The sequence below is a fragment of the Rattus norvegicus genome, chromosome 9, assembly GCF_021556685.1.
Source record: "Rattus norvegicus strain SHRSP/BbbUtx chromosome 9, alternate assembly SHRSP_T2T, whole genome shotgun sequence".
NCBI classification, from domain to species: domain Eukaryota; kingdom Metazoa; phylum Chordata; class Mammalia; order Rodentia; family Muridae; genus Rattus; species Rattus norvegicus.
In genome coordinates, this window is record NC_141542.1 from 62,051,307 (window position 1) to 62,078,002 (window position 26,696).

The window sequence follows — 26,696 nt, forward strand, 5'->3', positions numbered from 1 at the left end:
TCCTCTGTGATCCTCTGGTCCTGTAATCCTGGGCCTATTAGTACCTTTGTGATCCTGTGTTTCTGTGATCCTTGGTGTGTTAGAGCACCTGGGTGATGGGCTTCTTCTGGGTGTAGCGGGAATGGGTGTGGAACCAGTGCCCAAGGTTTGTTCAGGGCACAAGTTCAGACCGGAAGGGACTGGTACCACTCCTGGATTTTTTTTCTCAGTTCCGGATTTTTTTTTAATGTAGATTTTTAACTTGACTCTTTGGGTAAATGTTAATTTGATCCATAACATTTTTATTTATTTAGCACTTTTACTGTAGCTTCTCATGATTTATTTTCATAGCTCTCTTTCTTTTGATAAAATAGAGATCTCCATGATTTATGTATTCATTTTACATTTTTATTTTATATAGCAAAAGTCCTCCTTTAATTCTTTGGTTTTGGTAGCTCATAATAGATAAAGTGAATTACAATGTCAGTTTGTTAAAGGGGAATGTTTTTAATATTTAATATTGGCAATATTTTCCTGTCATAAAACAGGAATTTATCTTATTAAATATGGCAGTTGTCAGTTCACTGCATTAGTTAATGCCTTATTAAGACTCTTTGGGTTAATTAAGTAAATCATTATTTCATGAATGCTCAAATGTCATGAAATTGTCGAGATTTACATGAAGAAGGAATGAGCCGGTGGACTTTGGATATCTACAGGAGTTTTTTTTTTTTTTTTCTTGAAAGAATGTATGCCATGTTCAATTCAGATGTCAGCTTTACTTCGTTCCATTATAATTATCATACAAAAATATGAACAATTTACCATCTCTGAAAATTAGGAGCTGTCATAATATTTTACATTTTGACCATCTCACTTGTTTAAGATCTGATTCTTGTTTGAAACTACTCACTTCTATGAGGATTGTGAGCCAATTGCATTTACTTGCTCCACTTGTAAACTCCCTGGAGTTTTCTGTGGACCCCACCCAAGATGCTTTAATCATATTACCCACCCAGAGTATGGAAACCTTCTCACTAGGAAAAGAAAACAATAGCTTAACAACAAAAGAATTCCCAAAATCTAGTTAAATGCTTATATTTAATTGGTAGAAAGTATTTAAGGAAGGGAGAAAAACAAAAGAAAGCTCTTCATTTTTTTTTATTGGATATTTTATGTATTTCCATTTCAAATGTTATCCCTTTCCCAGTTTCCCCTCTGGAACCTCCCTATCTCATTTCCCCTCCCCCTTCTATGAGGGGGGCTACCTCTTCCACCCACCTACTCCCACCTCACCTCCCTGGCATTGACTTACATTGGGGAATCAAGCCATTACAGAACCAAGCTGCTTCTTCTATTGATGCCAGACAATGCCATCCTCTGCTACATATGTGGCTGGAGTCATGGGTCCTTCCATGTGTACTCTGGTTGGTGGTTTAGTCCCTGGGAGCTCTGGGGTGTCTGGTTGGTTGATATTGTTGTTCTTCCTGTGAGTTTGCAGACCCCTTCAGCTCCTTCAGTCCTTTCTTTAAATCCTCCATTGGAGTCCCCGTGCTTACTCCAATGGTTGGCTGTGGTTTCTTTATTTGTTAGGCTCTGGCAGAAAAGCTCTTCAGTTTTTCCAGAGCAGGCTGCATGGGGAACTCACACAGCTTTCTCACTTTAATAACCGTTCATTCGTGGTCTCCTTGTATACTTGATTTTACTCTTGAGGATGAAGGGTTATCAGATTCTTACGCCAGTGCAGAATTTTTTGCTTGTCTGTTAAGTTTCTAGCCCTGACCATTGTTATCCTTCCAGATTACTTCCTACTAATGCCTGCTACTAATTTTTTTTTTGGGGGGGGATGCTATTAAGTCACAGTTTGATGTTTTGTTGTTAACGTGAAGATCTTCATTGTGTGATTTTTTACAAAGGCTGAAGAAATTACATTAACAATTGGCCAAGCATTTGACTTAGCATACAGGAAATTTCTAGAATCTGGAGGAAAAGATGTGGAAACAAGAAAACAGATTGCTGGAATGCAGAAAAGAGTGAGTAAGCTAAGCTTCTTGTTTACCTTTGACTGATGTGCACACTGGCAAGTTTGCCTATCATCAAACAAACTGAGAAGGCCTGCCATTAATTGTCCCTCACAAGACGGGAGCTGCTTTCACCATATTCCTATAATTCTTCCTCTTGGATCCTCTGCACAGTCTTTAACTGTTTTATATTGAATTCCCACAAGAACTTAGTGTTCTCATGTGACTTTTCTTCACTTCCTGATGCTTCTCATGGGGATCAGAGCAGCAGAGGCAGCAGATGCTGGGTAAGTGGTTTCCCATGCAGATCAGATTCCTTTGTAATTCAATTATGCCCTTTCTCCACCCTTCAGAGTCATCATGAGTAACTTTGTCTTGTGGTTGTACTTCAAGATTATGGGTATAAATTGTACAGCTCAACAAGTAAATACAGCAATGAACATTAGGAACATAAAATCTATGCACACAAGAATTTTTTTTTAATTTAATGTCTTTCCAATGACCTAGGATCTTCTGATATTTCCCTAGCTTTTTCAAATCATTTTCTTCCTTGTATACAAGATAATATTTGAATTTTAATAGAATAAAATGCGATTTCCTAACGTAGCTGAGATAAATAATCTTTTGATTTTTAGATCCAAGACTTAGAAACAGAAAATATGGAACTTAAAAATAAAGTACAAGATTTAGAAAACCGGTTGAGAACAACTCAAGTGTCCTCGACTCCAGTAAGTATATTAAGTGTGTGATGTTATGATTTCAACATCTACTGATCATTTATACTTTACTAATTCAAATCATATGTCTTGGTCAATAACAGAACTAAATATGGGTAGAGATGAAGATCAGTCTGCAGGGTGATTTTTTCATATTTAAATTCCATAGGTAGTTCAAAACACAATTGTTTTCATGGTATTCTTTTTGTTACCTCGTGTTTTTATAAAATAATTTAAATCTCACTTTGATCTTAAGGTTTAATATACTTTCTCCCTTTGTGGCAAACTCTCTTTCATTCCTGCGGGTTAATGTTTACTGGGGTCATACACAATACTCATGCAATCTGACCTTGCAGTGCTGAACTTCATATTAGGAAATAGACCAAGAACAAGACCATGTACTGGATACACTTGCTTCAGACACTGAATGAAGCAAGTGTTCAGACATTAAGGAAGCATTTGTCATGAAGTTATTTGTGTCTGACCTGTTCCATTTAGAAATTCTTTCCTCATTTTTTGGGATGATATCATTATTAAATGATTTTGGCAAAAGGGATTCTTTTTCAGAGAAGTACATTTTAAGGCTTTATTTTTTTCTAGCAAAGATGTATTTAGGACTGGACATTTTTCTTGTTTAATAATCTGTACCACTACTAATCTTAATTAATGAATGTATTTTATTCACACTAAATGTAACACAACATTGTTATGCAAGTTGAACTCAGTTGTGAGACAAGTAAACTGTTCCAAGAATTTTGACAATTTTCATCTATAATATGTATAATTATATACGTATAATTTTATAGACTTTATATAATAATGACTTTTTAGTTCATCACCATGAAGAAGGATGCTTCAAACTAGCATGCCCTAGAAGTTGGCCATTTTTTTTCTTTTGCTCTAAACTCATGTTTTACATCCTCTGTGCTGAGAGAATTGATATAACCATTGCTTGACAGCATTGATAACAGTTAGCTGCTATAGGTGAGCAGAGAAAGGTTGGGAACTCCTGAGTATAGGCAATGTGCTCAGTGGGCTTTGGAGCCTCCTGAGGTCTGAGCTGTTTATAGTATCCACGGTTAGCGCAGCCTTCTTAGTATAATCTTTCTTATTTTTTCCCTTCACCATATACTCCACTCAAGGGTTTTGTGGCATTTTGTTTTGGCTTATTTGCCTCCCTCTTCTCAAGATACAGAACAATGACTCAAATGCATTCTTCTGCTTTGACTCTAAAAATGCAAAATGCTACACACGCTCTTTTGAGCTATGATAAAATGCTTAGTATAGTCTTGCTATAAAATACAAAGTATAAGAGAGTTTATTTTTCAAGGGAGTTTTGAGTATTTCTTTTCTAAAATTTATCAGGCTATTCTCCAGTTCAGTCTTGAGTTGACAAAGGAATAAAATAAACGTGTTGTCATTTTGCATGCAAACCCAAAGAATACTGACCATGTTTCCTTTCTTGGAGGACAGAAATCTAAAACCTTATCATTGAAAGGGAGGGTTTGGGACAATCAAATGGACTGGGGACACATTCACAAAACTGCTCCCTTTTCAACAGATCTTGAAAGTTTGTCTCAAGGCAGACACTGTCCTGCACTAACAGTGAATACCTTAGAAAAGATGGAGTCAGTGCTGAGGTTATAAATGAGCAAGGTTACTATTCCATAACTGCAATTTGCTATTGCTATGAATCATAATGTAAATATTTGAATATGCAGGATATCTTATATGCAATTGCCGTGAAAGGGTAGTTTGACCGATAAAGGGGTTGCAATCTACAGATTGAGAAACATTGTTGTAGATTGTGCAATGGTTATTCTCACCATAATTGAAGACATATGAAAAGAACATAGAAAAAAATTGATTCATAAAAGACAGTCAATTCAAAAATATTCTAGAATTCTAAAATTTAGATAAAGTTAAATGATGACATTAGAATATGAATTTATGACAGTTCTGTTTTGAAAATATTGTATTTGTAAAATATATGTATTATTTTGAAAGTATATATTTGTGAAAACATATATACATATTTTCACAAATATATAATTGCAAGCTACTGAGTCCATTTTGATGTTTGTGTGTATGTGGTGTGAGGGCTTGTCTTTTTAAAAGATTATAAACAAATATCTTTGCTGTTCATTTTCGTTTTTATTTACTCAGCAGTGAAAATAAGCTTGCATAATCCTAAGTGCAGGTGTATTTACTACAGTAAAAATCATTTCCCACTTTTCTTATAGTAAAATAAAGAAGCGTATGCTATGTAAACTATTCTGACGTACAGCCATGCTTAGGAATACCAATTTTTTAGAGATCCAGTGTGGTTCAAACTGTTGAATTGAAAAAAAAATGACAGACGTGTAATACTGAAAATATTTATTGAAATTTATGCATATTTTATTTAATGACTTGTAATTGTTAGGTTTACCAATTATTGTTAAGTTAGAAATAAGGTACACCTGTTCTTTCTTGGGAATCTTTAGTGTTACCTTCAAGTACACTGCCCATTTCTTTTTTGTTTTGAAATCAGGAATACAACTTAGAATGCTTGCAAAATGATCGAACTTGCTATCAGTTTGATCAAAGAAATAGTCTATAAAGTAACTAAGGAAATACTGGAATTGATTAAGAATCCCATTATCCACATACGATAATATATGTAAATTTTATGTACAAAATTATATTGTCATGGGGTATGAAATGAGGTTTCATTGTGTTCATGGTACATGTAGCAATCCCCTGCCCCAAATGATGACAGATGACCTCACTACCGACCATCCCAACACAGAATGTTCACGGTCCTAATTCCACTCAGTTAGCTAAGTCACGGGTTTCTTTTCTGGCCAATGAAATAAACCTTGATATTATTCATTATATGTATCTCCTTATCACATCAAGGTTATGGAAACCTTATATTGGTTTCAGAAATTGGTCCTTATGCTAATGTAGCACTGAGAAATTTCCATTCCTTGACTCCATGGTTTGCGTCTTTTTTCCTGTGTTCTGGTGGTTTGGCAACAGATGAGAGGCTGGGTTTTCTGCCATCTGGGACTAATCATCTGGGAACAATCTGAGTTCCATTTATTATAATGACATGGCAATATTGCCTATATTTATGTTTTTTGAAAAGAAGGTTTATTCTGCCCTCTTGGCCTCATGAACACCTTCAGAAGTTTGTTCCTTTATAAAATTAGGGCACACCAAGTTAAGTCAGTTTTCTCCTCTTGGTTCTTAGGTCTAGGTACTTGAATTTTAACTTCACTAGCTCCACAAGCTTTCAAACAAATCAAGCTATTGCCAGAAAGTTAAATGAAAAAAAAAAAACCTGTAGTTTAGAGGAATACTGTCTATCGCTGGGTAAAACAAATGTCTCTCAGTGTTAGATAAAATTCTACTTTTACATATTCAACTGTCCAGCCACTGATTAGATTTCATAAGACAATTACAACCTAAAATGCATATTTTGTTCCAGGTAAACAAGCCTGATTATTTATCTTTCCTTAGTGCTTTCCCAACTACTCTTGAATTCAAGCTAAGCAAAAGCACATTATGAAAACTCTCAATTACACAGCAAACTGAATGTGAGTCTCTACATGAAGGCATTAAGTTTAAACATGAACATCAATAAGAAACATTTGCTGCCCTCAGGAAATGGTTACCAGTTCTTCACTTCACATTCACCATTGCTGACTGCATAGAGATGAACTAGGGACTAACCCAATAGAATGGGAAGCAAATATGTTTTTTCCCCAGTTCTGTTGGGCAGTACCTGCTCATGGTATTGAACCTTTGTTTCAAGTTTCTTTCAGTGATTTGTGGCTAGGCAAGTCATAACCATTTAACTTGCATGAATCTTAATCAGTATGACAGTTTCTATAGGATATAATTTTACTTTGTGTGAAAAAATTTCTAATTATCTTCCCAGTCCCAACCTGCATTATATAATTAAATAGTTTGGGTGTTACATTGTTAATTATTAATTTATTTTACAAGCTTGCTGTGTATTATTGAAAACATGATGAAATTATTCAGTCATAGAATGTATTGTCCTGCACTTATGAATGCAAATGACTTTGCTCTGCTTTTAAAAACACAAAAATAGAAATTGAATTTGAACACTTGTAAATAAGAAAGTAGTCTATGGGGCTCAACTGTTTCTTTTGGGGGGGTTCTTAGTTTTTAATTTAATTTTATCTTTTATTTTTTTCCTTTTTTCCTTTTATTGGACATTTTATTTAGATTTCCAATGTTATCCCCTTCCCAAGTTTCCCCTCCAGAAACAGCCTATCCCATACCCCATCCCCCTGCTTCTATGAGGGTGCTCCCCAACCCACCCATCACCTCCCCTCAACTCCCCACCCTAGCATTCCCCTACATCGGAACCTGAAGCCTTTACTGGATCAAGGGCCTTCCATTATGCTCTACAAGGCCATCCCCTGCCGCATACTTGGCTGGAGCCATGGGTCCTCCACGTGTACACTTCGGATGGTGATTTAGTCCCTTGGCTCCTCTGGAATGTCTGGTTGGTTGATACTGTTGTTCTTCCTATAAAGTTGCAAACCCCTTCAGCCCCTTCAGTCCTTTCTCTAACTCCTCCATTGGGGACCCCATTCTCAGTCCAATGGTAGGCTGCGAGCATCCACCTATGTGTCAGGCTCTGGTACAGCCTCTCAGGAGACAGCTATATTATGCTCTTGTCAGCATGCACTTCTTGGCATCCACAATAGTGTCTGGGTTTGGTGACTGTATATGGAATAGATTCCTCAGGTATGGCAGTCTCTGGAGGGCCTTTCCTTCAGACTCTGCTTCACAATTTAACTCCATATTTCCTCCTATGAGTATTTTGCTCCCCATTCTCAGAAGGACTGGTATATCAACTCTTGGGTCTTCCTTCTTCTTGAGATTCATGTGGTCTGTGAATTGCATCTTGGGTATTCTGAGCTTTTGGATTAATATCTACTTATCAGTGAGTGCATACCATGTGTGGTTTTATTTTGTGATTGGGTTACCTCATTCAGGATATTTTCTAGTTCCACCCATTTGCATACAAATTTTATGAAGTAATTGTTTTTAATAGCTGAGTAGTACTCCATTGTGTAAATGTACCCCATTTTCTGTATCCATTCCTCTGTTGAAGAAAATTTGGGTTCTTTTCAGCTCCTGGAAATATGGCTGCTATAAACACAGTGGAGCATGTGTCTTTGTTATGTTGGAACATCTTTTGGGTATATGCCCAGGAGTGGTATAGCTGGGTTCTCAGGTAGTGCTATGTCCAACTTTCTCGGGAACTGTTAGACTGATTTCCAGAGTGGTTGTACCATCTTGCAATCCCACCAACAATGGAGGAGTGTTCCTCTTTCTCCACATCCTCACCAGCATCTGTTATCACCTGAGTTTATGATCTTAGGTATTCTGACTAGTGTGAGGTGGAATCTCAGGGTTGATTTGATTTGCATTTCCGTGATGACCTAGGATGTTGAACATTTCTGTAGATGGTGGCAGCCATTCATTGTTCCTCAGTTGAGAATTCTTTGTTTTGCTCTGTACCCCATTTTTAATAGGGTTATTTGATTCTCTGGAGTCTAACTTCTTGAGTTATTTGTGTACATTGTAAATTAGCACTCTATGGGATATAGGATTCGTAAAGTTCTTTTCCCAATCTGTTGGGAGCCTTTTTGTCCTATGGAAACTGCCCTTTGCCTTATAGAAATTTTGCAGTTATATGGAGTCCCATTTGTCTATTGTTGATCTTAGAGCATAAGCCATTGGTGTTTTGTTCAGTAAGTTTTTCCCTAGGCCCAAGTATTCAAGGCTCTTCCCCATTTCCTCTTCTATTAGTTTCGGTGTATCTGGTTTTATGTGGCTGTCTTTGATCCACTTTGTCCTTGGTGTAAGGTGATAAGAATGGATCGATTTGCATTTTTTTTTTTTACTTGCTGACATCCAGTTGAACCAGCACCTATGTTGAAAATACTGTCTTTTTCCACTGACTGTTTTAGCTCCTGTGTCAAAGATCTAGTGACCAATATATGAGGGTTCATTTCTGGGTCTTCAGTACTATTCCATTGATCTTCCTACCTGTCTCTATACAAATACACTTTTGGTCAAGATAGCTCTGTAATACAGTTTGAGGTTAGGAATAGTGATTCCCCCAGAAGTTTTATTAATGTTGAAAATAGTTTTTGCTATCCTGGGTTTTTTGTTATTCCTAATGAATTTGTAAGTTGCTTGCTCTAACTTTATGAAGAATTGAGTTGGAATTTTGATGGGGATTTGTATCGAATCTTTAGATTGCTTTTAGCAAGGTGGCCATTTGTACTCTATTAATCCTGAAAATCCATGAGCATGGGAGATCTTTCCATCTTCTGAGATCTTCTTCAATTTCTTTCTTCAAAGACTTAAAGTTCTTGTCATATAGATCTTTGACTTGCATGGTGAGAATCACACCAAGGTATTTTATATTATTTGTGACCATTGTCACAAATTAGGGTGTCATTTCCCTAATATCTTTCTCAGTCTGTTTAACCTTTGAGTTGACAAAGGCTACAAATTTCCCTGAGTTAATTTTATATCCAGCCACTTTGCTGAAGTTGTTTATCAGCTCTAAGAGTTCTCTGGTGGAATATGTGGGGTCACTTAAATATATTATCATATCATCTGCAAGTAGTGATAATTTGACTTCTTCCTTTCCAATTTGCATCCCTTTGACCACAATTTGTTGTCTAATTGCTCTGGCTAGAAATAAATGTCCTATATTGAATAGGTATGGAGATAGTGGTCAGTCTTGTCTAACTCCTGATTTTGGTGATTGCTTCAAGTTTCCATTTAGTTCGATGTTGGTTACTGGTTTGCTGTATATTGCTTTTACTATGTTTAAGTATGGGTCTTAAATTTCTGATCTCTCCAAGACTTTTAACATGAAGGCATGCTGAATTTTGTCAAATCCTTTCTCAGCCTCTATTTTTTTCCTTGAGTTTTTTTTAAATAGTGGATTACATTGATAGATTTCCTTATATTGAACCATCACTGCATCACTGGGATGAAGCCTACTTGATCATGGTGAGTGTTCATTTTGATGTGTTCTTGTATTTGGTTTGTGAGAATTTTATTGAGTATTTTAGCATCAATATTCATAAGGGAAACTGTTCTGAAGTTCTCTTTCTTTTTAAGGTCTTTGTGTGGCTTAGGTATAAGCATAATTGTGGCTTCAAAGAATGATTTGGGAAGTGTTCCTTCTGTTTCTATTTTGTGGGATAGTTTGAAGAGTATTGATATAGCTCTTCTTTGAAGGTCTGATAGAATTCTGCACTAAACTCATCTTGTTCTGGGTTCTTTTTGGTTGAGAGATTTTTAATGACTGCTTCTATTTCTTTAGGGATTATGATGGCTGTTTAGATGGTTTATCTAATCCTGATTTAACTTTGGCACTTAGTATCTGTCTAGAAATTTGTCCATTTCCTCCAGATTTTCCAGTTTTGTTTTGTTTTGTTTTTTGGTTTTTTTGTTGTTGTTGTTTTTGTTTTTTTTGCGTATAGGATTTTTTAGTAAAATCTGATAATTTTTTGCATTTTCTCAATTTCTGTTGTTATATATCCCTTTTCATTTCTTAATTTGGATACTGTCTCTGTGCAGTCTGGATAGTCTGGCTAAGGGTTTATTTATTTTCTCAATTTTCTCAGAGAACCAGTTCCTGGTTTTGTTGATTCTTTGTATAGTTCTTTTTGTTTCTACTTGGTTGATTTCAGCCCTGAGTATGATTATTTCCTGCTGTCTACTCCTCTTTGGTGTATTTGCTTCTTTTTGTCTAGAGTTTTCAGGTGTGCTGTTAAACCGCTGATGTTTGCTCTCTCCAGTTTCTTTTTTGGAACCACTCAGAGCGATAAGCTTTCTTCTTTGCACTCCTTTCACTGTATCCCTTACGTTTTGGCATGTTGTGTCAACATCTTGATTAAATTCTAAAAGTCTTTAACTTCTTTATTTCTTCCTTGTCTAAGTTATCAATGAGGAGACCCTTGTTCAGCTTCCATGTATGTGGGCTTTTCGTTGTTTTTGTTGTTATTGAAGACCAGCCTTAGACCATGGTGATCTGATAGGATGCATGGGATTATTACAGTTTTCTTGTATCTGTTAAGGTCTGTTTTGTGACCAATTATATATTCAGTATTGGAGAAAGTACCACGAAGTGCTAAGAAGATGGTGTATTCTTTTGTTTTAGGACGAAATGTTCTGTAGATATCTGTTAAATCCACTTGGTTCGTAACTTCCATTAGTTTCACTGTGTCTCTGTTTAGTTTTTGCTTCCCTGTTCTGTCCATGATGACAGTGGAGTGTTGATGTCTCCTACTATTAATGTGTGAGGTGCAATTTATACTTTGAGCTTTATTAAAGTTTCTTTCATGAATGTGGGTGCCCTTGCATTCAGAGCATTTTTGTTCAAAATTGAGAGTTCATCATGGTAGGTTTTCCCTTTGACAAACATGAACTGCCCTTCCTTGATAACTTATCCTTCTCCTAGATAACTTTTGGTGAAAGTCAATTTTCTTCGATATTAGAATGGCTATTGCAGTTTTTTTCTTGGAACCTTTTGCTTGGAATTTTTTCTTAATTTTTGTTATTTATTTTTTCCATCTTTATTAACTTGAGTATTTCTTATTTACATTTTGATTGTTATTCCCCTTCCCAGTTTCACGGCCAACATCCCACTAACCCCTCCCCCTCCTCTTCTGTATGGGTGTTCCCCTCCCCATCCTCCCCCCATTACCACCCTCCCCCCCAACAATCATGTTCACTGGGGGTTCAGTCTTGGAAGGACCAAGGGCTTCCCCTTCCACTGGTGATCTTACTAGAACATTCATTGCTACCTATGAGGTTGGAGTCCAGGGTCAGTTCATGTATAGTCTTTGGGTACTGGCTTAGTTCTGGAAGCTCTGGTTGGTTGGCATTGTTGTTCATATGGGGTCTCAAGCCCCTTCAAGCTCTTTCAGTCCTTTCTAAGATTCCTTCAACGGGGGTCCCGTTCTCAGTTCAGGGGTTTGCTGCTGGCATTCGCCTCTGTATTTGCTGTATTCTGGCTGTTTCTCTCAGGAGAGATCTACATCCGGTTCCTGTCGGCCTGCACTTCTTTGCTTCATCCATCTTGTCTAATTGGGTGGCTGTATATGTATGGGCCACATGTGGGGGAGGCTCTGAATGGGTGTTCCTTCTGCCTCTGTTCTAAACTTTGCCTCCCTATTCCCTGCCAAGGGTATTCTTGTTTCCCTTTTAAAGAAGGAGTGAAGCGTTCGCATTTTGGTCATCCTTCTTAAAAATGTGGAACGCTTCAAGAATTTGCGTGTCATCCTTGCGCAGGGGCCATGCTAATCTTCTCTGTATCGTTCCAATTTTAGTATATGTGCTACCGAAGCGAGCACGCTTGGAATTTTTTTATTCCAGCCTTTTACTCTGACATAGTGTCTGTCACTGCAGTTCGTTTCCTGTATGCAGCAAAATTCTGGGTCCTATTTACATATCCAGTCAGTCTATATCTTTTTATTGGGGAATTGAGTCTATTGATGTGAAGAGATATTAAGGAAAATTGACTGTTGCTTCCTATTACTTTTGTTGTTAGAGGTGGAATTATGTTTATGTGGCTAACTTCTTTTAGGTTTTTGAAAGAAGATTAATTTCTAGCTTTTTCTAGGGTATAGTTTCCATCCTTGTGTTGGAGTTTTCCATCTATTATCCTTTGTAGGGCTTGATTTCTGGAAATGCATCTCTTTTAAAAACCTTATCTGAAAACAATTTCAAGATATTTGTTTCTATTCAGATAGTTTCTTAGGTGTTAGTTATTTTCTGATAGGAATGGTAATTTTTTTATAATATACAAAAGCTCAGCATGTCTTGCTCACCCATCATCAACTCTATCTACATTATTCCTGTTATCTGCTGTTTTCTGTTGTTTTCTTTTAAGTGAATATTTTTTATATTAGCTAAAATGATATGAAACTATAGTTAACTAATTTTGCTTTAATGAATAGAAAGTTATCTGACTTACCCCAGGGTTGTTTTTATGTGTTTTACATGTATATGGCATTCTCAGGGTAGGAGTATGCTTGCCTTGGTCATCACACTAATTCCTATCTTCATTACAGGCTGGTGGTGTGACAGTGACTTCTCCTTCCACTGACATCTTTGACATGATTCCATTTTCCCCAATATCACACCCGTCTCCAACCTCTGCTGGCAATGGCACACAGCTACCACCCATACCTAGCAGATCTTCAGAGATCAGTAAGCTCTCTAAATATATTATTATGCTTACTATATTTGACTGTATTTTCAATCTTTCACATTTTGTAGAAATAAAATAACCAGCTTGCAGTTTAATTGCTGAAGTATTATGCTTTTATATAGGATTCAAATTTGATTAAATCTATATTGCTTTATAATTTAGAAAATATACTAAGCATATCCCTATTTGCAAGTTAAACCTTGAATGAAGCAATATTTTAGTATCCAGCTACTTGCCACATAAAATCATTCAGCTATGCATTTGTGTTTATTTAATATCTTAACTTTGCTAAAAATAACTGTTACTAATGGAATTATTTGTTATGTGTTTACTAGAGTAGTTTAGATAGCCTCATTATACATTCATATGTTGTTAGTGGAAGAATTTGTAAAGTGTGAAAATCCTATAATTTTCTGTGTGTAATATTATGTAAGGGTTTTGTCTTTGATATACTAAATATCTAAAAACGTTTTTACAGATGTATCTTCTACATATCTTTAAAAAAACATTAAAATCTCTCTTTGGTATATAGAAAGCATTCAGAAGATATTCATTGTCTGGGTCTTACTGGGTGTCTTAGTCAGGATTTCTATTCCTGCACAAACATCATGGCAATGAAGCAAGTTGGGGATGAAAGGATTTATTCAGCTTACATTTCTACATTGCTGTTCATCACCAAAGGAAGTCAGGACAGGGTCTCATGCAGATCAGGAAGCAGGAGATGATGTAGAGGCCATGGAGGGATGTTACTTACTGGCTTGCTTTCCCTGACTGAGTAGCTTGCTTTGTTATAGAACATAGAACCACCACCAGCCCAGGGATGGCACCACCCACAATGGGCCGTCCCACCTTTGATCACTAATTGAGAAAATGCCTTACAGATGGATTTCGTGGAGGCATTTCCTCAAGGAAGGCTCCTCTCTGTGATGATTCCAGCTTAGGTCAAGTTGACACACAAAACCAGCCAGTACACTTGGCCCCTTGTCAACTTGACACCCAAGCACATTACTATTAAGCAGTAACCCTTACTTTCTATAAATGTCAGCACACTGGAATTTTTGAAAATATAAACTCAGAATGTGCATATATAATGAACAAGTTTTTTTTTCCTTTTGCACTCAAACCCCCATAGCACACAAAGCAAAAATTAGATATTCTGGTTTGCTTTTCATTGCTGTGATAAAACCATGACCAAAAGCACCTTGAGAAGGAAATGGATTATTTCAGAGGAAATCAGGACAGGAGCTTAAGGCAGGAACAAACCAGAGATCACATATGGGGGAACAGTGTTCACTCACATCCTGTCTCTTACTCTTAACAACCTAAATCCATTTATTCACAGTGGACTGGACCCTCTTCAATGAGTCACCAATGAGGAACATGCCACGGGCATGCCCATAGGCTAGAATGAAGGACAAAGTCCCACAGTTGAGAGTACTTCTTCCTAGATGTGTCAAGCCAAGAAGCTTCATGGATTGGAATGGGTCTAAACCCTGTGTTCAAAGAGATAAATAGATTAAAGAAAAACCTCATGCTAAATGCAATAAAAGGAGTGATGAACTCAGGGCAAAAACCCACCCAACTAAGCTTCCAACTTGTCAAAAGAAATGAAAGAAACACTTAGGGCCATGTGTGGTAGTTCATACCTTTAATCCTAGCACTGCAGAGACAAAGGCAGGCAGATAGAGGAGTTCAAGGCCAGCCTAGTCTACAGAGCAAGTTCCTAGATAGCCAAGCTTAGGCAGTAAAGGAAACTCTCTCTCTCTCCTCTCCCTCTCCCTCCCTCCTTCTCTCTCTCTGTCTCTCTCTGTCTCTCTGTCTCTGTCTCTGTCTCTCTCTCTCTCTCACACACACACACACACACACACACACACACACACACACACACAAAAAACAACAAAACTGGTGAAGATGTCATTGAATAAGGGGGGTGTGTTCTGGCCCCAGCAAGTAACATTGTTTTGCCTTTAGAATCAAGGATAAAAGAAAGGAGTTTTTGATTCTTCCTCCAAGACTAAGGAAAGCTGCTGAGACTAGGCATGTGTCAGGAGTATTCCTTCATAGAGGGTTAGAGAAGCCATTGCACAGACTTGTGAAGATAAAGCCTAAAAATCTTGGAGCCCCTAAGATATTGGAAATACCAGAATCTTTGACTATGAGCCAAGAAGAGATGTTAACAGTGAGTGGAACCAACTTAATAGCAAGACGTGTGTTGTAGTCAATAAACCTAAAAGCAGTTGGACATTTAAAGGACACTTTAATATTGGACATGGAGATGCTGAGTTCGATGTTTGCCTAATTGGTTTTTGGTCTTACTTTGGGACAGTAGTTTCTCACCAGGCTGTCTTTCCTCTCCTTTGGAATGCTAATTATATCCTCTATCAATATATGTTGAAGGCATGTGATCTGCTTTCTTATTTTATCTTATAGGAGATTACAGTTAAGAGATTGAATGAATCTCAGAAGAGACTTTGGACTTTTAAACAGGGTTGAGACTGATAGAATCTATGGGGACTTTTGAAGTTAGACTGAATTCTGCATTATGTTGTACTTACAAGTTTTGGGGGGTCAAGGAGTAGAATGTGCTGGTTTGACCCCATTGAATGCTTGGCCTATAGCGAATGACACTGTTAAAGTGTGAGATCTTGTTGGAGGAAATGTGTCACTGTGGGGGCAGACTTTGAAGTCTCCTATGCTCAAGCTATCTCCATTTTGGCACAGTCACTTTCTGCTGGCTACAGATCAAGATTTAGCACAACTACTTCTCCAGGACCACGTCTGCTCTCATACCACCATTCTTCCCACCATGATAATAATAGATTAAACCTCTGAAGCATAAGCCAGCCCTAAGTAATGGGTTTTCTTTCATAACAGTTGTCTTGGTCATGGTGTCTCTTCACAGCAATAAAAGCCTAACTAAGATGTAATAGTAGCTTTTCTTCTGGGGTGAGGGGGTTTGGGTAGTAACTACTGGACACCCCTGATAAACTTCTAGGGTAGATATTACTATTTGATATTGGGTTTTATATTTGTCAACCTATGGTGCCTGGGAGGAACTTTATCCTCTGTGTTGCATAATTACAATAATTAAACTTGTTTCTATGAATACAGAAACATATACATGAAGCTTATAAAATAATAGGCTTCAACATGACTTTTTCATGCATCATGATGGTTAGTTATCCTCAAACCTTCTTCTCTGTCGTACTCTCCCACTCTTCTCCCTCCCTAAACTTCCTTCTGCATTTTCTCTTTCTTGTCACCTATGTTCACCACTATTCCCCTCCCTTAAGATCTTTCTTCACTTTCCTCACCAATAACCCATTTCTAGTTTCCTAGTTGCTCCAGATACTCCAAGTTAAAAATACAAATATAAATATTTGACCCCAGTATTCACATATGGATAAGAGTATACAACACTTGTTTATAGCAATCCCATCCTAAATGTGACTGAACCCATCTTGCCCAAGAATTTTTAATATCTTAGTTGGCTTAAGAATATGCAGCACAAATTATAAGTATCTGTAACTCATTTGATCCTGTAAATGCTTATATTAATATAATAATTAAATTCATACTTTTAAGTTATACTTTTGGTTTTGTTCTGTCTGAACTAATGTTTCATCCTATTTCTTACCAAGTATTTTCTTCCTTACAGAACGGGACCTTTTTGGAGCTGAACCTTTTGACCCATTTAACTGTGGAGCAGGGGACTTTCCTCCTGATATTCAGTCCAAATTGGATGAGATGCAGGTGACTATTTTAACAGATTGTTTACTTCTTTTAATCTGGAACAACAACAACACCAACAGCAAAATGTAACAAAACTCTATCCTTCATTGCTATAAAGGCTTGCTTAAAAGAGTTAGACTAAAAATAACTACACTTACTCCTTAAAACACACATGCTAAGGACTGTGTCTATCTTTCTTTCTTTGAATGAATCAATATAAAATGGAAAGTAGATGGTTATTTTTAATACAAATGATAGGATTATATGTTTTTTTCTTTTTTTCTGTTTTTTTTTCGGAGCTGGGGACCGAACCCAGGGTCTTGCGCTTGGTAGGCAAGTGCTCTACCACTGAGCTAAATCCCCAACTCCCAGGATTATATGTTTTTAAATTACCGAACTTAAAAGCCATTGAAATGAAACTGTAATACTTTTGTTTCAGTCATAATAGTTCTGAATTTCAAAATTGTGAAGGGGTTAGATGAGGGAAAATCTTTGTAAGACTAACATCCTTTTTTATTTTGAGAAGAAGCATTATAACTGTGGTCATGACTCCTTTAATTTCGAGAAAGCAAACACCAGTGGTAACTTCTTTAGGAGGTTGGTCAAGCTTCTTTCTCTAGATTTTTCTGTAAATTGAAAGTGGTTTTTAAAGCTTTATAGATTTTACCATTGATGGAAAGATTATCATACTTAGATTGGAATAATGACTTCTCTTTATATTTGCCCTCCATGCTTGACTAAAACAATTATGTCTAACTTTACACCACAAATACTCATAACTGATAAAATACAGAACAGCACGAATTACTTGGAACTGACTGAGAAGAGATAGTTAAGACTTTAGTTTGAGGAGATTCAGTTATTTCTGCTTGTTGTCCTTAATAACCCACTCCTTCCTTGAGCTTCACCAGGCCTGCATACCTACCCCCAAACTAGAGGACAAACTGTGATCTAAAGCTGGTGAGCAGACTCCTTTACCTGAGACAATATCAATACCTTCCACTTAATAAATGACATGCTGCCGCCTTTTCTAATTATTATGTGCCTTTTTCTTCTAGATTTAGTAATATGATTCATTTAAAAGGTTGAATTATTTAAAACATGCCTTGATGTTTTCAAAGAATATATCAAAATTTCTCAAATTCAATCACTTATTATTTATTTCCCCAAATTTTTATTTTATTTCATTTAAATTTACTAAAATGATTATATTTTTAAAGTATTATGAAAATAATCATTGGTGACTGAGCCATATCATTTTTATTTGATTAGCAATCGTTACAACATCAACAAAATTCACATAAAAATATTTAATTAAAATAAGATGTATAAACAGAGGGGTAAAACAAAAACCACCCAATTAACCGCTGTCAGTCTCAACATGCAGTATGTCTAATAGGAAATAGGAATAATTTCTCACCTGTATAGTTCAGTGACTGTGAAACCTGCACTTAAAAGTGACTGGTTAATGAGACGTAATACTGTGTCTTCTCTGAGTTATTTTCTTTTGTTGTCATCTGTGCTCATTTGAATGAAATATCTGGGACAATGCATGTAAACCATGGGCTTGGGGGCTGGAAGGAGTAGCTGCTCTCAGGCTGATGCAGATTATGAAGATTTTCCATGAAGGCTTTTGTTTTTAATAGTAAACTTAAGACTCGAACAGCTTTTAAAAGATGAGACTTCACCTGTAGACTTTTGTGGTCACTAAGTTCAAGAAATGTGGTACAAGAGTGATGTAGAAGTGGGGTAATCAGGGAATGTTAGAGTAGGGTCCAATGCCTTTGATTCTCAGGTTTCTAATCCATTTCTTATGTCTTTTTTATCTTTCTGCTTTCACGGCGGGTAGCGCCAGAGATGGTCGGTATCTTGTTTCATAATTTAAAGAGCTAACAAACTTTTTAAAAGCTAAAATATTTGTATTTACATGTTTTACTTAACTATTCAAACAAGTTTCATGTAGTTATATGTGATTAAATATATATATATATGTATATGTGTGTGTTTAAAGAGGTTTCAAAGCTCAGATCTCAATTATATCTCAAGCTTAATATCTCAGTTATTGTCAATATTTCACTGTTCACTTCATTGTGTGTTTGTGTCAGTTCAAGACTTACAAGGTCACTTTAAGTATAGTAAAATAGTATTTCTTTCATTTATAGTCTCCAATGATCCTAATTAATTATATATGTATATATATATATGTATATACATATATATATCTACTCTATCCTTGCAAATTGTATAAAATATCAATATAGTATAATAAGCTAAGTAAATAATGTCATATAGTACATAACATTAGTGGTAGGCTTTGCTAAATATTTAGTTTTCTTTTTTATTATAGATGATTAAAACTAAGAGTTTCAGTATTGACTTTAAAATTCTAGGAATATCTCGTGCATGTAAGAATTAAAGCAAAAACATTAAGTCATATTTTATTTCAAATAGTTGAGCCATTTAATATATTTTAACATCAATCAAATAGTTATTTGATGTGACATAATTTATGTTTTTCAACTTTTATTATTTATTTACATTCCAGTCATTTGCCTCCCTTCAGTCTCCTCCTCTGACAGTTTCCCATCCTATTTCTCCTTCTCTTTGCCACCAAGAGGGTGTTCCCCACACACCCTAGGCCTCCCGTTTCTCTGTGGCCTCAAATCTTTCAAGGATTAAGTACATCTTTTCCCACTAAGAACTGACCAGGAAGACCTCTGCTATATTTTTGCCAGGGGTCTCAGACAGTCCTGTGTATACTCCTGGTTGGTGGCTCAGTCTCTGGGAGCTCCCTGGGTCTGGTTAGTTGAGACTGCTGGGGTCACTCCCCTCAGCTTCTTCAATCCTTCCCCTAAATCAACCGTAAGGATCTCCACATCTTCAGTGATTTCGTGTTAGTATCTGCTTCTGTCTTAGGATGTAACATAATTTAAACTGCAAACTATGTGTCTTTGTCAGACAAAGGAACAAACTAGAAGTTATAGCCGTGAGTATATTTTATGAATTGCAATAATGAAAGAGAAGTTGAGGAAAACTCAGGTGGCAAAGTTGTTGCCATGCAAACATGAGAACCTTAGTCTCAGATCCCACATAAAAATACAGGGTAACCCCATCACTAGAAAGAGAGACACAGATGTTTCCTGGGGCACATTGTCTAGGCAATATAGCCTAACAGGAAAGTTTCAAGCCAATGACATGGAAGATATTCCTAAAAAATAACAGCCAATCTTGATCTCTGGCATCATTATATAAGCCATATACATGCATAAGTATGCCTAAACTTGCACATACATTTTAACAAATGAGTATACAAATCACCTGAACACATGTGCAAAGATGCACACATGCATAAAATATCGTAATATGTTTTCAAACAATGGTGAGTCTAAAAAGGATGAAAGAATTGTACACAAATATCAAGTCAATTGTTTAAAAATTTGGGAACCTATGTATAAATGAAATATAAGCAGTACCTCCAGGCCAGTGCCTCAAGGAGGTTTGGGGCATTCCTGGGGAATGATATTCAAAATTGGTCTCTAGCTTCCAATGCATCTACATATGTGTGCATGCAAACCTATACATACACAAGCACCTACATGCAAGTGTATAATTAAAAGAGTAGACAAATGATTGGGAGGCCAAACACTTATTTCATGAATAATAAGCACTGACTCAGAGAAAGAGTCACAATCATCAAACACATGTGTAAATGTATTTTATTTAATCAAAATAGACAAATAACTTTTTAAAACTAAGTGCCAATTTTAATTAACAGACAATTTTTAAATAAATAGTATGAGTGAATTTGTTGAGAAGCATGAAGTCTAAATGCTTTCTAGATCAAGGTTAGATTATAATTTAGCATCTCCACAGTAAGTCATACTAATTTGAAACTAAACTTGATACTTGATATTTTCCTTTTCTAGATATTTTTATTGGATATTTTCTCTATTTACATTTCCAACATTATCTACTTTCGCAGTTTCCCCTCCAGAAACCACTTATCTCATCCCCCCTCCCTCTCCTTCTATGAGGATGCTCCCCCAGCAACCCACCCACTCCCTCCAGCCTCCCTGCCCTAGTATTCCCCTACACTGGGACATCAGGGCTTCATAGGACTAAGAGCCTCTCCTCCCATTGATGCCCAACAAGGCCACTTTCTACTACATATGCAGCTGGAGGCATGGGTCGCTCCATGTGAACACTTAGGTTGGTGGTTTAGTCCTTGGGAGCTATGAGGGTGGGGTGGTCTGATTGGTTGATATTGTTGTTTTTTTTATAGGGTTGCCAAATCCCTTTAGATCCTTCAGTCCTTTATTCCATTGTGGACCCCATTCTCTGTCAAAAGGTTGGCTCCGATCATCAGCCACTGTATTTGTCAAGGTCTTACAGAGGCTCTCAGGAGATAGCTATATCAGGCTACTGTCAGCATGCACTTCTTGGCATCTACAATAGCGTCTGGTTTGGGTGACTGTATATGGGATAGATCCCTAGGTGGAACAGTCACTAGATAGCCTTTCATTCAGTCTCTCACCCACACTTTGTTTCTTTATATCCTCCTCTGAGTATTATTCCCCCTTCTAAGAAGGACTGAAGCGTCCAAACTTTGATCTTCCTTCTTCAGTTTCATGTGATGTGTAATTGTATCTTGGGTATTCTGAGCTTTTGGGCTAATATTCACTTATCAATGAGTGCATATCATGTGTGTTATTTTGTGATTGGGTTACATCACTCAGGAAGATATTTTCTAGTTCCATCCATTTGCCTATGAATTTCATGAAGTAACTGTTTTCTATAGCTGAGTAGTACTCTATTGGGTAGATGTACCACATTTTCTGTATCCATTCCTCTGCGGAAGGGCATCTGGGTTCTTTCCAGCTTCTGGCTATTGTAAATAAGGCTGCTATGAACATAGTGGAGCATGTGTCTTTGTTATATGTTGGGGCATCTTTTGGGTATATGTTCATGGGTCATTGTTATATTTGGAACATCCCTTGGGTTTATGCCCAGGAGTGGTATAGCTAGGTCCTAAGGTAGGACAATGTTCAATTTTCTGAGGAGCCAATAGACTATTTTCAGAGTGGTTGTACCAGCTTGCAATCCCACCAGGAATGGAGGAGTGTTCCTCTTTCTCCACATTCTCACCAGCATCTATTGTCACCTGAGATTTTGATCTTAGTAATTCTGACTGGTGTGAGGTGGATTCTCAGGGTTATTTTGATTTGCATTTCCCTGATGACTAAGGATGTTGAAATTTTCTTTGGATGCTTCTTGACCATTTGATATTCCTCATTTGAGAATTCTTTGTTTAGCTCTGTATGCCATTTAATAGGGTTATTTGACTCTCTGGAATCTACCTTCTTGAGCTTTTTGAATGTATTGGAAATTAGCCCTCTATTGGATGTAGGATTGGTAAAGATCTTTTTTCAATCTGTTGATTGATTTTTTGTCCTATTGACAGTGTCCTTTGTCTTACAGAAGCTTTGCAATTTTATGATGTCCCATTTCTGTTGTTGACCTTAGATCATAAACCACTGGTGTTTTATTTATGAAATGTTCCCCTGTGTCCAAGTGTTCGAAGCTCTTCCTCATTTTCTCTTCTATTAGTTTCAGTGCATGGGGTTTTATGTGGAAATCCTTGATCCACTTGGTCTTGAGCTTTTGTACAAGGTGATAAGAATAGATTGATTTACATTCTTCTACATGTTGATCACCAGTTGAACAAGCGCCATATTTTGAAATGCTGTCTTTTGTTCCACTGGATAGTCAAAAATCAAGTGACCATAGGAGTGCATGCTCATTTCTGGGTCTCTAATCCCATTCCATTGATCTGCCTGCCTGGCTCTAAACCAATACAATACAGTTTTTATCACCATTGCTCTGTAATACAGCTTGAGCTATTACATCCCTACATGGTGATTCCCACAGAAGTTCATTTATTGTTGAGAATAGTTTTCTTTATCCTGGGTTTTTTGTTATTCCAAATGAATTTGCAAATTACTCATTCTAACTCTATGAAGAATTGAATTGGAAATTTGATGGGGATTGCATTAAATCTGTGGATTGCTTTAGGCAAGATGGCCATTTTTACTATATTAATCCCGCCAATCCATGAGCATGGGAGGTCTTTCAATCTTCTGAGATCTTCTTTGATTTCTATCTTCAGAGACTTGAAGTTCTTGTCATACAGATCTTTTATTTGTTTCGTTAGGGTTACACCAAATTTTTTTATATTTTTGTGACTATTTAAAGGGTGTCGTTTCCCTAATTTCTTTCTCAGCCTGTCTATCCTTTGAGTAAATGAGGCTAATGATTTGTTTGAGTTAATTTTATGCCCAGTCACTTTGCTGAAGTTGTTTATCAGACTTAGTAGTTCTCTAGTGGAACTTTTGGAGGCACTTAAGGATACTGTCATATCATTTGCAAATAGTGATAATCTTGATTTTTTTTCCCTTTCCAATTGTATCCCTTTGGCATCCTTTTGTTGTTTAATTGCTCTGGCTAGAACTTTGAGTCCTATATTGAATAGATAAGGAATGTTGGCAGCCTTGTCTAGTCCCTGATTTTAGTGGGATTGCTTTAAGTTTCTCTCCATTTAGTTTTATGTTGGCTACTGGTTTGCTCTATATTGCTTTTACTATGTTTAGGTATGGGACTTGAATTCCTGATCTTTCCAAGATGTTTACCATGAGGTGGTATTGAAGTTTGTCAAATGATTTCTCAGCATCTAATAAGATGGTCACCTGGTTTTTTTTCTTTGAGTTTGTTTATATAGTGGATTACGTTGATGGATTTATGTATATTAAACCATCCCTGCATCCCAGGATGAAGCCTACTTGATCATGATGGATGATTGTTTTGATGTGTTCCTGAATTCAGGTCGGGAGAATTTTATTGAGTATATTTGCATTGATATTCATAAGGTAATTTGTTCTGATGTTCTCTTTCTTTTGCTTTTTGTGTGGTTTAAGTATAAGCATAACTGTAGCTTCATAGAATGAATTGGATAGTGTTCCTTCTGTTTCTATTTTTTGGAATACTTTGAAACTTTGAAGAGTATTGATATTAAATCTTTTTTTTGAAGGTCTGATAGAATTCTGCACTAAACCCATCTGGTCCTGGGCTTTTTTTGGTTGGGTGACTGTTAAAAACTGCATTTATTTCTTTAGGGGTTTTGGTACTGTTTAGATGGTTTATCTGATCCTTATTTAACTTTGTTACCTTCTATCTGTCTAGAAAATTGTCCATTTCATCCAGATTTTCCCGTTGTTTTGAGCATTGGGCTTTGTATTAGGATCTGATGATTTTTTGAATTTCCTGTTTCTGTTGTTATGTGTCCCTTTTCATTTCTGATTTTGTTAATTTTGATACCCTCCTCGTGCCCTCTGGTTAGTCTGACTGAAGGTTTATCTATCTATTTGGTTTTTTCAAAGATCCAGTTCCTGGTTTTGTTGACTCTTTATATAGTTCTTTTTGTTTCTACTTGGTTGATTTCGTCTCTGAATTTGATTATTTCCAGTCTTCTACTCCTCTTGGGTGTATTTTGTTTCTTCCTTCCTTCCTTTCTTCCTTCCTTCCTTCCTTCCTTCCTTCCTTCCTTCCTTCCTTCCTTTCTTTCTTTCCTTTCCTTTTCTTTTTTTTGTTCTAGAGCTTTCAGTTGTGTTGTCAAGATACTAGTGCATGCTCTCTCCAGTTTCTTTTTGGAGGCAATCAGAGCTATGAATTTTTCTCAAAGCACTGCTATCATTGTTTCCCATAATTTTTGGTATGAAATGTCAACATTTTCATTAAATTCTAAAGTCTTTAACTTCTTCATTTCTTCCTCGACCAAGTTATCATTGAGTAGAGCATTGTTCAGCTTCCCCATGCATGTGGGCTTTTTGTTGTTTTTGTTGATATTGAAGACTGGCCTTAGTCCATCATGATCATGATAGGATGCATGGGATTATTACAATATTCTTGTATCTGTTGAGGCCTGTTTTGTGACCAATTAAATGTTCAATATTGGAGAAGGTGCCCTGAGGTGATGAGAAGAAGGTATATTCTTTGGTTTTAGGATAAAATGTTCTGTAGATATCTGTTAAATCCACTTGGTTCATAAATTCAGTTAGTTCCACTGTCTCTGTTTAGTTTCTGTTTCCATGATCTGTCCACTGAAGAGAGTTGGGTGTTGAAGTATGTGATTATTATTGTATGAGGTGCAATGTGTGCTTTGAGCTTTAGCAAATGTTCTTTTGTGAATGTGGTGGCCCTTGCATTTGTAACATAGATGATCAGAATTGAGAATTCATCTTGGTGAATTTTTCCTTTGATGAGTATGAAGTATCCTTCTTATCATTTTGGATAAATTTGGTTGAAAGTTGATATTATTTGATATTAGAATATTTATTCCAACTTGTTTCTTGGAGCCATTTGCTTTGAAATTTTTTTCCAGCCTTTCACTATGAGATAGTGACTTTTTATCACTGAGGTGTGTTTTCTGTGTGCAACAAAATGCTGGGTCCTGTTTACTTATCTAGTCAGCCTATGTCTTTTTATTGGGGAAGTGAGTATATTACTTAGTGATCTTTAGGTAAAGTGATTGTTGCTTCCTGTCAATTAGAACTAATTCCTGTGTTAGAGGTGTAATTATTTTTGTGTGGCTATCTCCTTTTGAGTTTGTTGAAAGAACATTACTTTCTTACATTTTCTAGGGTCTAGTTTCCCTCCTTGTGCTGGAGCTTTCCATCTATTATCCTTCAAAGGGCTGGCTTTGTGGAACAATATTGTGTAAATCTGTTTTTATGGAATATCTTTTTTTTCAACTACATTGAGAATTTTCCTGTGTGTATCACCCTGGGTTGCCATTTGTGTTCTCTTAGGATTTGTATGACATCTGCCTAGGATCTTTTGGTTTTCAAAGTCTCTGGTGAAAAGTCTGGTGTTATTCTGATAGGTCTGCCTTTATATGTTGCTAGACCTTCTTACCTTACTGCTTTTAATATTCATTCTTTGATTTGTGCATTTGATGTTTTGATTATTATGTGACAGAAGTAATTTCTTTTCTGGTCCAGTTATTTGGAGTTTTGTAAGCTTCCATTATGTTCATGGCATCTCTTTCTTTAGATTAGGGAAGTTTTCTTCTATAATTTTGTTAAAGATATTTACTGGCCCTTTAAGTTGTCAATCTTTGCTCTCTTCTATACCTATTTTCTTAGGTTTGGTCTTTTCATTGTGTCCCTGATTTCCTCGATTTTTTGGGTTAGGAGCTTTTTGCATTTTGCATTTTCTTTGTTGTGTCAATGTTTTCTATGGTGTCTTCTGCACCTGAGCTTCTCTCTTCTATCTCTTGAATCTATGACTCCTGCTCTCTTTCCTAGGTTTTATATTTCCAGGGTTGTCTCCCTTTGTGTTTTCATTATTGTTTCTATTTCCATTTTTAAATCCTGGATGTTTTTTGTTCAAGTCCTTCACCAGTTTAGTTGTGTTTTCCTTTAATTCTTTAAGGGGTTTTTGTATTTCCTCTTTAATGGCTTCTACCTGTTTACCTGTGTCCTTCTGTATTTCTTTAAAGGAGTTATTGATGTCCTTCTTAAAGTCCTCTATCATCATCATTAGATGTGATTTTAAATCCGAATCTTGCTTTTCTGGTGTGATCGTGTATCTAGTATTTGCTGTGGTGGGAGAACTGGGCTCTGATGATGCCAAGTATCTTTGGTTTCTGTTTCTCATGTTCTTGCACTTGCCTCTCACCATCTGGTTATGTCTAGTTCTACCTGCCCCTGTTGCCTCTGACTGGAGCCTGTCCCTCCTGTGATCCTGGTTGTGTCACAACTCCTAAGAGTCTAGCTGTCTCTGTGATCCTGGGATGCTGGAATCCTGTGATCATGAGATTCTGGGTGTGTCAGAACTCCAGGGAGCAAGCTGATTTTGGGATCCTGAAATTCTGGTGTGACCAAGATCCTGAGATTCTGTTCTGTCAGATTCCCTGGGAGT

At 36.6% G+C, this 26,696-nt stretch overlaps 1 protein-coding gene and 1 non-coding gene across 34 annotated transcripts in view; one reads left to right on the plus strand and one right to left on the minus strand.

Moving 5' to 3' along the window:
* The window catches only part of Gulp1 (GULP PTB domain containing engulfment adaptor 1), a 269,043-nt gene that overhangs the window by 238,243 nt on the left and 4,104 nt on the right, over positions 1-26,696 (plus strand). For 18 of the 33 annotated variants that reach the window (XM_087565664.1, XM_087565659.1, XM_087565653.1 and 15 more), the window contains 4 exon segments: positions 1,896-2,012; positions 2,636-2,728; positions 12,850-12,988; positions 16,648-16,742. In XM_087565664.1, coding sequence (XP_087421790.1) covers positions 1,896-2,012; positions 2,636-2,728; positions 12,850-12,988; positions 16,648-16,742 — 444 coding nt within the window. 33 annotated transcript variants of the gene reach the window in all.
* LOC120094972 (U6 spliceosomal RNA) lies at positions 12,023-12,129 on the minus strand. Its single transcript, XR_015630053.1, has one exon. It is a non-coding gene; the product is annotated as a U6 spliceosomal RNA (small nuclear RNA).